At 40.2% G+C, this 12,299-nt stretch overlaps 1 protein-coding gene across 2 annotated transcripts; it reads right to left on the reverse strand.

The window, feature by feature from the left end:
* Window positions 1–3,739: 3,739 nt before the first annotated feature.
* On the reverse strand, window positions 3,740–7,480 carry LOC106654644. Of its 2 annotated transcripts, XM_014374602.2 has the most exons (6): window positions 6,779–7,480; window positions 6,089–6,715; window positions 5,318–6,016; window positions 4,558–5,253; window positions 4,436–4,494; window positions 3,740–4,396 (listed from the first exon to the last, which is right to left on the reverse strand). In XM_014374602.2, the coding sequence occupies exons 1-6, from the start codon at window positions 7,336–7,338 to the stop codon at window positions 3,825–3,827; spliced, it is 3,213 nt and encodes a 1,070-aa protein (XP_014230088.1). In that variant the 5' UTR covers window positions 7,339–7,480; the 3' UTR covers window positions 3,740–3,824. The 2 variants fall into 2 exon arrangements, with proteins under 2 accessions (XP_014230088.1, XP_014230087.1); XM_014374601.2 differs by having other exon boundaries at window positions 3,740–4,494; window positions 6,779–7,479.
* Between the last annotated feature and the right edge of the window lie 4,819 nt (window positions 7,481–12,299).

Consider the following 12,299-nt stretch of genomic DNA (forward strand, 5'->3'; position numbering starts at 1 on the left):
TCGTTTATGAGTGAGCGCGAGAAAGCAATGTTGACGCGAGACCAAGTTTGAGTTCGTGTAACTATTAGCTTTGATAGAACCGTGTTTATTTTCCGATCGTAAGAATAATTAATCTGGGTTAAATAAAATATGTATATTTTTCTTCAAATATCCAATATTTTTAAAAATTATAAGTCTGAAACTTTATAAAATTAAGATTATTTTTGAAATAAAAATAATGCAGATGTTATTATGAGATTACACAAGACGTTTTAGAGAAAAGATTTTTAACATCTGGCATTTGCGCAGTTTTTGCAAAAGAAGGACAATTTAGTTGTAATATATGAAAAAAATGTGTGCAAAATTACAGCATTTTTGAAAAGTTACTACTAATATTAGAAAATATCTTATTTTATTAGCATATAAAAATAAGAATAATCAAGTTTTTGGGAGGAAGCTCTTCGCTAGCGATTGACAAAGGCTAAAATTTTACCTCAATTTTGGGTTATACTATGTAACACAATACATCATTATTTAACGGTATTATATTTTTTTAAGGCGTTTAGCACATTAAACCAATATGGGATGCCTTTCTACACACTTGGTTGTTTGATTTTTTTATTCAGACCCCGCATGTCAGTGCACTTTATGAGTAATTGTAAATGCACCTTTACGTACACTATCGACTCACTCGCTATTTAACTCTACGTAAGATAAATGAAGCATCGGAATTCATGAATGTATCAGTAAATTATGCAAACTCGAAACTATCTTCGAGTTTATCCCCGATGTACCGACAACATAACAATGCAGATTATTTCCAGTAGTGGATTCGCAATGATCGTAAATACGTTGTACACTCTTCCAAACTCGTTCATTGAAAGCAATTCTAACTGGATAATCTTTAATCCGGATCTTCGAAGCCAATCCAATAATTATCATTGCGCCCATAAATACACAGCCACGCGCACGCACTACGAGAAGAGGAGTTTACGCGATGATAAGGACTGTATGAGCGAATCCCAAGCGACGCGTCTCGTTTCTTCCCCGAAAATCGGGAATAATAGCTTCAACTACGCGCCCGCCGGTGCATTTCTCTTATCTACCGATGCCAGATGTACTTTTGTTCGGTTATAGGAGTTAAAGAGAGAGAGAGAGAGAGAGGCAGAGAGAGGGAGCGAGCGAGAACATCGCGCGTGCAGTTCGCCGATTATACAACTTTGATAATTGCTCGCTCGAGAGTTTGTAACTGCGTACGAGCTCGCATAGAATAGCGAGCTTTTCGCGCGCTATTGGCTCGTTTTCTTCGTCGCAGCTATAGAATAATACGAGTTTTCAATTTTGCGCGTGAAAAAAAGCCCGTCGTTGTGTCAAAATCGACTAGTTTACGATCATCCATCTCCGCGCGTCGCACTGAGAGAGACTTACGATCCTTTTCCTGCTGCTGCCTTTTTTTATCCTCATACGACCGCTATATGACCCGCGCGTTCTCATTTTAATGGTGCTATTTTTTTGTATACTCACACACACGTACAAAAAGGTACGACTGGCAAAACTCCATATAAAAGGGCATAAAGTTTCAGGGTGCGCGGCGCAAAAAAAAAAAAAATAGGGAAAATCTCGCATCCCGATAAAGCTCGTAATTCAAACCGATATAGAGAAAGACCTACGCCGGTGCGTTGTACTGTACACCGTATGCACTACACGCAGAAAACATACACACAAATACACACGAAATCCTGCATATGAATCCAACTTAACACTCTCGCTATGTATGCCATATGGAGAGCAACGCGTCGAGCAAACTATAAGATTAGAAGAGTTATTGGAGAATTTCCCATTAGTTACTCGTGACTTTGTACGATTCTTGGCGTGGCTGAGCGTATTTTTTTCGCCATGCACAACAGTACAATTAATCTCGACGATAAAACGAGATATACTTGTAATTTTTGCATTTGTCCGGAGCTGCGATGATCTCGGCGGCGCGTAAATCTTTGAAAAATATTGCCCAGTTTCTGCGAAACGATTTTTCACGACTGAAATTTGCCGCGCGCAAGCCGTGAGCACCATGGCACATCCATTGATACCTTCTATATGCACATTCACACGAGCACACGCGAGCATCGGAATTCACAATGTCAAAGAACAATTGGCAGATCAAAGCCGCATATACTGTGTAAAATGAAATGCACCCTTCTCTCTCTCTCTCTGGTATAAGCTCGAACTTGCATAAACTCATTTCTCGACTCTCTCGATAGCCGATAGACACAAAAGAATCAGTGAGTAAAATTTTTCTCCCACCCGCACACACACACACACACTCACACACACATACGTATAGGCGCATTATATATTACAGAGAGCTCGCTCATATATACCGTATCACTTTGAGGCCTATACTATTCGCGCACGTGGACGCGCTCTATATGCTTTTATATTCAATCTACATGCATATAATATCGCCCGAAGGGAATTCGTAGATTATCGCCGGAGTCGAGCGAGTGTAGAGAGAGGGATGCCGGCTCGAGCTCGCGAACTACACGCTACCACACACGCGAGGCTCAATCGATAATCTCTCGTGTAAAGGGAGGCAGGGAGTGAAGGCTCGATGCGTGTGTGTATGTATACGCGCTCCGCAATGCTGTAATCTATATGCATGCGGCGATTTGCATGTCGATTAGCTTTAATTGATATCCATGATACGAGCGCATAATTCGCCGACCGCGACGCGCGATTAGTGAATTTTGCGCGCACCCAACGATTCGCCGGATAGATATGCTCTCGAGATCTAGTAGTTTTTATTCTCTCGATACACGTCGTTGCCATGCGCTCGAGCAACCTCATGATAGGTAGTGTGTTTTCGGTCCAACCCGAAGCCTTGCGCGCGTTGTTATTTCTTGGAAATAATAATGAAAACACTCGATATGCCTATGTGCGCGCACGAATATGTAACGACAACTTTTGACGACCATGAATACGGCAGTACAAAAACTTTACACGCGCTTATATATCGATGGATCGAAATGTTTATTTTTGATTTTTTGTACGAGCTCGACGATAATGATGCAATACGGTCCACTTGCGCCAATGCCACTTACTTGATATTGGATACTTTTTTTTAATAACCCGCACAGCTCGTTTGAACCGAAGCTTTTGATATCGGCATGCATAATTCGAACGTTTTCGCGTAAAATGTACAATAAAGCGCTTACCAGAGGAGAGTAAACAATGCTGATCCGAGGTAAAAAAAATATAAATGTTTCTCGGAAAAAAAAGACCGATCATACAAACAAGAGTGAAGTCAGAATCCGATAATCGATGCAGTTCAAAAGGTACATCAGTATGTACCTACCTAGGCGTAATGCGCTCGACTAAGCTAATAACTCACCGTCGCGCGTGTGTGTGCGTGTGTGTGTGCAGTCGAAACATTTTGTGATTGAATTCGCATTACAAGCTCAGTACTGCTCAGCACCCAAGTGGCCGATGGATTCTTTCACAAGATAGTGTTTTTCAACTCTTCCTCTTTTCCTGTCTAGTAGTTTTTTCGCAGCCAATGTGCTTCTCGTTTCGCTGAGTCTGTTCGGTGTTACGTGTTACTTTACGATCGTATGTTCAAGTCGATCTGGGATACTTACGATTGCACATTCAAAGATCAGAAAAACATTAAACATGAACTTTGGCACAAACTATTGTTAAATTTTTGAAACAATGTATAAAAATTAATGTTATAAGGTATGGTATTACACAATTGAATAATAAATACTGATAAAATAAATCCAAAATTTTATAACAATTTCAGAAATCACACAATGCTATAAAAGCGTTTCGATTCAATAAATACAATTTTACCATCCGTCATGCACGTTTTCACCAAGCGCCTCTAGCACTGCCAAATTAAAAGGTTTACGTAACTCTCTTGGCAGAGATGCGTAAATTTTATCGTGTGTTTCTTTCTCCATACTTTTGATATCATCTCTCGATGAAATAACTTGCCTCTCTCCTCGTGGGAATGTGTAAAATTGAACAGTCATCGATTGATTGTTAATATTCATAATCTTTGCTGGCCAAAAGAATGAATTTGACATTCTGTTTGCCATTATTTTCTGGTGAATACTGTACCGTACAGTAAATTCATGGTTTACTGGTATTGGTACGATTGGTGGAGGAGCATGATTTTCCGGGGTAGACGCACGAGGCTGCTCGTTGTTTTCGCGCAAATTTGGTTGTTGATCTTCCATTATATTCTCTGCCGGTAATTGATCTTCTTCAGGATCAATTATATTCTCTGCCGGTAATTGATCTTCTTCAGGATCAATTATATTCTCTGCCGGTAATTGATCTTCGACAGGATCAATTATATTCTCTGCCGGGGGTTGATCTTCGACAGGATCAATTATATTCTCTGCCGGGGGTTGATCTTCGACAGGATCAATTATATTCTCTGCCGGGGGTTGATCTTCGATAGGATCAATTATATTCTCAACGGGTAATTGATCAATAGGTTTAGGACGACCACTGAAAATGATATTAAAATTTACACAGTAAAGTTACAATAACGTTTATAAAATATTCACTCACATTAAATCAATTGATTTTTCCTTTATGTATTCCAACTCTTCATCATAAATTTGAAGATTTCCCAAATACTCTCTTATGGTTGATAGATAATCATTATTGGTTCTTATATATCTTTTGCATTTAAAGAAAGATTTAGCCGATTTTACTGTGACATCGTCGAGTATATTTTCCACCGGAAGTTCACAAAGATCACACAGTCTTCTATATAACAAATCCGCCGTTTCTTCGTTGCAACCATATATGTTCATATATTGTTCATTATCTTCCCCGGGGTAGAGAAGATGTTCAACACAAGCGACGGCCAATATGCCATGATTTATTCGAAACAGACTAACGGCCGTCCAATAGTCAATTCCAGCATCAAGAATCGTATTTTTGAACGTGTTTAATTCCAACGGTGTTGGATTCCTGTCTGCAAATATGCTCATCGTCTCTCGCATCATAGTCCTTATCGAGTCTGTATCACTTAATACTTGCTCTGTAATGTCGTTGTCATTTAAGTAATTTACTATATTAATAATAGCTTGTGCCCCAGATTTTTTTTGAAGATATTCTCGAGTTATTAGAATTTGCGGATTGCGTGGAGGTAATCGAGCGTTAGGCGGAGGTGGCTGTTCGATAAGTTGAGGTGGTTGAGCGTTAGGTAGAAGATCTACACGGATTGTTGGCGGTTGCTCATTAACTTGTTGACTATAACTGAAAATTAATTAAAATTTTAGAATGAAAAATTGTATAAACCAGCTTTTAACTATTCACTTACATTATGCGAATTGATTCATCTTTTATAAAAGTCAACTCGTCATCACTGATGTAAATTTTTTCCAAATATGATCTTATTGCTTCTAAGTATCGATTGTCCATTAAAAAATGACGGGATCTAAAAAAATCTCTTGTCGAAATGACTAAGAAATTGTCGGGTTTATTATGTTCTGGACAACCACACAACTTATTAAATAACACGGTCGCCCTCCGTCTGCTGCAATTATATATCTTCAAATAATGTTCATTACATGCCGTCGGGTACAAAAAATGCTCAACACACGCAACGACCAATATTCCATGATTTATATGAAACAGATTAACTTCCTTCAAATAATCAATTGAAAAATCATGAATCGTATCTCGAAACGTGTGGAGTTCCGACAGTGTTGGACTCCTGTCGGCAAATTTTTTGATCACGCTACGCAATATTTCCCTTACTATTGTAATTCTCTCTAAATCTTGTTCTTCAATATCTCGGGCATTCAAATACTCCACTAATCTAATAATAGTATGTGCAGTCGTTTTTCTACAAAAATATTGTTCAGTCAATAAAATTTCCTCATGAGGTTGAGCTGGCTGAGCAATAGGTTGAGGTCGGCGAGCAATAGGTCGAGGTCGGCGAGCGACAGGTGGAGGTATTTGAGGTCTAAGAAATTCATGTTGTTCTTGGCGTGACGTAGAATCAATAGCTTTACGACTGTTAAGAAAAGCAATAAATCAAATTTTAGTCTATGAAATTGCATTACCCAATGTTAAAATATTTACTTACGATTCATCTTTTATATATTTCAACTCATCCTGATTAATTGGAAGAGCTCTCAAATACCCTCTTATGTTTGATAGGTAATCATCATTGTCTGTTAGACAATTTTCGCAATTAAAAAAATTTATCGTCGCCCTGATTGTGTCAACGTCTTGAATCCTGTCCTCTGAAAAACCTCGTAGTTTATTATATATCCTGGTCGCCCTGCGACTATCGCAACTGTATATTCTCATAAATTCTTCAATATTATCCCCGGGGTAGAGGAGATGTTCGATGCAAGCGACAGCCAATATGCCACGATTTATACGATACAGTTCAACTTGCTTCAAATGGTCAATTGTAAAATCAAGAATCGTATTTCGAAACGTGTCTAAATAATATACTGAAGGTTCATCGTTTAAAAACAGATGCATCCCCTCGTGTAGTATATTGATTAAATTTGAGTTATTCTCTAAACTTGGTTCTTCAATGACTTTCTCTTTTAAATAATTTTGTAATCTAATAATACAATTTGCATTGGATTTTTCAAGAAAATATTTTTTAGTTATAAAAGATTGCCATATTTTATGAGTAACAGAAGGCAATTCCTCGAGTACTGGTCGTTCAAGAATGTTCATAGCTTCTAGAGTATCACTGAAAATTATATAAAATTTTACAGAATAAAATTATAAAAATGGTTTCAAAATATTGACTTACATTAATTCAATTGATGTTTTCCTTATGTAATGCATATCCTCGTTATTAATTTGAAGACTTCTCAAATATGATCTTATTGCTTCCAAGTATTGATTGTCTTTCGAAAACTTTGGGCAATTAAAGAAAGATCTAACCGATCTAGATAAGGTACCGTCGGGAGTACTCGGAAAACCTCGCAGTGTACGATATACTTCGATCGCCTTTTCTTTGTCGCAAGAATATATCTTCATATATTCTTCATTGTCTTCCCCGGGGTAGAGAAAATGTTCAACGCAAGCCACAGTCAATATGCCATAATTTATTCGAAACAGCTTAACTTCCTTCAAGTGATCAATCGTAAAAGTACCAATCGTATTGATAAACGTGTCTATTTCCAACGTCATTGGTTGCCTGTCAGCAAATTTTTTCGCCGTCTCTCGCATCATAGTTCTTATCAAGGCTCTATTCTCTAAATTTTCTTGTCTAATATTCTTATTAATTAAGAATTCTTGTAACTTAATAATGTCCTCCGCATTATTTTTTGAACGAAAATAGTCTTGATTCATTAAAATTTGCGACATTTTTACCGTCACGTCAAGTATTCCAAACTATTGGATATTTGACGACTAGTATAAAAATTTCATTTAACACAGACTGATAATTATTACGAGCTGATTCGATGTCCGAGAACTAATACGGTTCGATCGAAACTAACAGTTCCTCAAGTACTCGGCCTCGAACCAACATTGTTTTCCCGCTCTCACTCACATTAGAATACAAATATACAACGATCGAAAAGTACAAAACGTAAACATTCTTTCAAAATTCTCCCTGTTCAAGTATTTTGTAATCTTCTAACGAAATATTTTCGATTTTTGAGAACTAAAAGGCTTATGCAAAAATATTCACCAGCTGACTTTTAGTAGATTATGCGATTATGCGCTTTAATATGTTAGAGCTTCTATTTATAACAGAATTTTTGGTTAATCGAACAAACTATACCAAACTATGAATTCAATCGCTTAGAATATACATGACCGTATTATAGGTAAAAATTATTATGCATTGTCGAAAGTAATTGTTGCCTCGTCCTCGATCATTATTTTTCATTATTTGAGCGCAATATGAGTCATTTTACGTCAAGTCTCCAGAGGTACGCGCGTGCGGCCTATTTCACCAATTCACTTAGAATTTATTTAGAAAAATCTTAAAAATGCCCTTTTTGAGATATTCGACTTTGAAGGTTTTCCGGCAATTTTCTACGGAAAAATGGAAAAGTTTTGAAAATCTGACCTCTCAATCGGAAAGCTGAGGTAATTTCACATCGAAATTATATGGCTCATATTTTTTCTATAGGTGCATTTAGATGCTTTTCTCACGAGTTACCAATTGAGCAATTTGGCTTAATAAGGCCGCTCGCGCGGACCGCTAAAGACTTGACGCGAAATGACTCATATGCTGCAATCAAACGCGGCGATTTGCCATGATAACAACCGATTTTTGTTATGTGCATGGAGCTTTCGCAGTTACTTATTACCTCTGCTGAAAATTTGCATCATGTAATGTTGATCAGCCGAATTACTTGGGCTCTGTGCATGAGATGGTATATTGTAGAAAAAGTTATAAAAAGTATAAATAACTCGGCATTATCGAATTTGTAAAATCTCCTGATCGAGATTGAGTATCAAGTGGCCGATGCAATTCATTATTCATACTCGACGGAACGCGTAAAATTTTCAAATATTGTTTTGACCGCTTCAAAGCCGAGCGACGACTAAAAACATAATTGAAAATAACTGCTCGAAATCGAACTTGCTCTCCTTCTCTCTCTCTCTCTCTCTCTCTCTCTCTCTCTTTTAATTGCACAGATTCAAATACCGGCAGCGATGCGTCGATAAACATGCGACAAATTACAAATGTATATATGCATCAACGTGATGAATCGAAAAGTCGACTCTCAATCGTGGTGCTATCGCTAACGACCGCCGGTGAGTCTGGGCGCCCCACAGACGTTTCGCCGTCGTCGTCGTATTCGTGGCTGCGGCGCTGAAAGAGCAACGGAAAAGGGACACGGACCAGCCGATACACAAAGCAAAAAAGTTAATAATGGAAAGTCGAGTTGTGCGTCGTGTTGCCACTCTCGAATCGATCATTCAAGTCTGTAGAAGTCTCTACCTAGCAGCAATAGCAGCAGCAGCGATCGATCTATTTTTTTTCCTCTGCGCACCCCCAAACATCAAAGAAGACCGATTAACAAGTTTTATTTGCTTGCACGCGTGTACGTTTATATCTGCTTTTTTTTGCTTTTTAGCGCCATGTTAATTCCAGCTTTTTCGATTATAAATATACCTTCGGCGTACGGCAGCTCAGCGGGATACGTCGCGGGAAAGTTTCTCCAGCTGCGTGAGCCGCGGAGATGGCGCGTCTTGTCGCTCGCCTTCTCAAGATGTGAAATTTCAAATTGCGAGGCAACTTGAACTGCTGTACACACAACTCGCCTGCTTATCCCATTAACCTTTGGCAAGCTTCCAGCGAGCCGCGCCCCCCCCCCCCCCCCCCCCCCCCCCCCCCCCCNCCCCCCCCCCCCCCCGCGATATACACTCGCAAGTTTGAACTTTCGCTGAAAATCAGCATTAACATTCGCGAGCGAGCGAGCAGCAGCAGCACATATAACCCCAGCTAGTCTTAAGTACATAGAAAGCGAGTTGCTCACGGACTATATAATCCTGTCGTAAAAAGCACACTTAGCCACGCTGCAGAGCTATATTTATATGAAGACGTAGCTGCGGAGATTAAGCTCTCTCTCTCTCTCTCTCTCTCTCTCTCTCTCTCTCCCGATGCAGTACGCATTCGTTCGTGTGTGCAGACCAGTTGCGCGCAGCTATAGTCGATGTTTTTTTTTTGATTTTACTTCTCTGCCCGTGTAACAAAAGTCGCGTCGCAGTGCTGCTACTTTCCCTTTCTGCGACGTACAAAAACTCATGCACGAAGAAGGGGACAGAAGTAGTCAGATCTATCATTTAGCCGAAGGAATAAACTGCAAATAATGCATCGATCTCGCTCACGATGACGTCCTACACTATGATCACTTGGGTATTCTTCCTTGTACTTCGGCACGCATATATGCAGCGACTATGTATGTTTAAAGGAGACTTTAAATAATAAATAACACGTGACCCTCGATGGCCGATCGATATTATATTTAAGCAGTGTACGTCGAACGATTTCAGGGACGACGTGCAGTTCGACGCTTTATTTCTTTTCTTTGCGAACCTGTGTAACATTCATCATGTTGAAGAATCTTATAATATATAGAATGGTGAGCTTGGAAAACAAATGAAATATATTAGTAGAATTGCACGGGAAAGGAGAAGGAAAAAGGCAAAGAGAATGAGAAATAAAAGAAAGGAAAGATCAAAAACTTATCCTGCTCCACTGACTTTCTTTTCTATATATATCTCGCGCGCGTCGAGGATATCTTTGGCCTTATACCCCCTTTAATATGCACAATCGTATACTATAGAGAGCTCACATACATACATATCGAGAAACGAGGAAAACTTTGCCTCGTAAACTGACGTCTAAAAGCCGTGTGTGTGTGTGCGTATGCGAGCGCGCGAGGCCGTTATACTTTATGCATAACTTTCTCACGTATAGGAGAGAATTCTACTGCTCCCACTCGCGACGACGTGAGCTGCGAAATGAAAAAATCGAGAGAAAGAGAGAAGGAAAAACGATATAAGTAAACTTTGACCTCGTCAATTTGAAATTTATGCTTTTCCTCACCTGCTGTATCACGAGCAGCGGTGCAGTGAGCTTGCGCGCCCGTGAACTTTTTCGATCAGCGCGAATCACTTTTTTACGCGTATACGAGCACAGGGCCTAGCCGCCGTGCTCGGAGATGTATAATAATATAGGATAATCGTATAAACTTTTGTCAAGCGCGCAATACATGTACGAGTTCGGTCGCATCGCGCGTTGAATGTTTTCTCGACTGGAATAAAAGGCGAAAAATGATAATCATAGACTATACGCGGCGATAATTAGTCCACTCTCTAATTAAAGTCCCCCTTTGTGCGTTTCGTCTCTTTTTCTCTCGTCGCGTCGATAGATATATAGCGAAAGGGAGATGCGTCGTGTACGCGGGGAATATGCCACGGCGAATTCTGTTAAACAACCAACGCATTCGGGGGTCGAATATCGTCGTGCGCAGCTAGGATGAATTTTGGGTGCTCGTCGTCGTCGATGCGTTAACGTTATAAGGACGCGGCGGCGGTGTGATGTTTGCCCAAACCGCCCGCACGTGATGAATACGCGCTTAGAGCGATTATTAATTTCTCTCTCTCTCTCTCTCTCCCTCGTCATGCTTAACAGCAGAGATTACGCGACCCGGAATGCCCGGCGTATTATATACACGCAGCGTACATCGATGACATTGATTCGAGCTCATCTACGCTAGCTATTGCAACGTGGCTCGTCATGCTTAATACTTAGCCGAAATTGTTTCTGTATTTTTGTTTTCGCCCTTGTACTGCAATACCCACGGATCGAGGCTTGTCAGTATTAACACTCGTACATATAATAAATACGCGGCATAGTCACTCGTGTGATACGTTTCGCGTCTCCCTCTCTCTCCCTCTACGCTTCTCTCTGCTCGTCGTACAGTCGTTCTATTTAATTAAATTCAAACGTTTTCGAGCACGACGATGCGAGTTTAAATACGTTCATTTCCCCCGTCGACCAATCGAAAGTCAGTACATACTACTACTGCTGCTGTCGTCTGTATGTATGTGTATATGTATACCGAGAGAGAGAGAGAGAGAGAGAAGCGAACGCGTAACATCGCTTGGGGTGTCAGATGCCTACGTGGGTATATATATACGCAGACACGCGTTGCGGAAACAGGTAAATACAAAGCTCAGTAAGGACTAAATTAATAAGCTCTCGTTAAATATCCTCTCGTTCTCGGCTTCGTATGCTGCATATACATGCGTATCGGTATTTTATCTTTTTCTTCTTGGCTTTTTCGAGCGAAAAACTGCGCGCACACGAGATTATGTACTCGCACACGCACACATGGGCAAGGGAAAAGTCAGTTTCAGGCTATATGACAAAAAAGAGCAAAAAAGGCAGAAAAAAGGCAAATAAAAAAAAAGAGTCAACTCGAGCAATATAAGCTTTGAAACGATCATCCATCAAAGCTCGAATCTCTTGGCACTCTGCAAAGGCGCGGAGCAGCTAGAGCTTGACTCTCTCTGCTCTTGCTATATAGCTATAAGGAAGCGAGAGAGGGAAAGATTGCGGATCGCCGGATATCCGTTGTTTGCATCGTCGAGTAGTAGCGATAAGCTATATATATATGTGTGTGTAGGCACGCACCCGCACGACAACCGAGAGAGCCGTGCGCCAAGTAGTAGTGCAGCGCGCGATATAGTCAGACGCCTGGCGCAGTGGAGTAGTAGTCAAGCAGCAGCAGCGGCGGCAAAAAAGGGTTCATGCGCCTGCGTCACGGAGAGCGAGAGACCGGCTGCACAGCCACCGA

This window comes from Trichogramma pretiosum, unplaced genomic scaffold (assembly GCF_000599845.2).
Source record: "Trichogramma pretiosum strain Unisexual culture from Peru unplaced genomic scaffold, Tpre_2.0 scaffold46, whole genome shotgun sequence".
NCBI lineage: Eukaryota > Metazoa > Arthropoda > Insecta > Hymenoptera > Trichogrammatidae > Trichogramma > Trichogramma pretiosum.

Coding starts and splice junctions, on each gene's coding strand:
- LOC106654644 (XM_014374601.2), bottom strand. CDS start 7,338: ATGTCGCAAATTTTAATGAATCAAGACTATTTTCGTTCAAAAAATAAT. Junction 6,716..6,778: donor AAAACATCAATTGAATTAAT/GTAAGTCAATAT, acceptor TATAATTTTCAG/TGATACTCTAGAAGCTATGA. Junction 5,254..5,317: donor GATGAATCAATTCGCATAAT/GTAAGTGAATAG, acceptor ATTAATTTTCAG/TTATAGTCAACAAGTTAATG.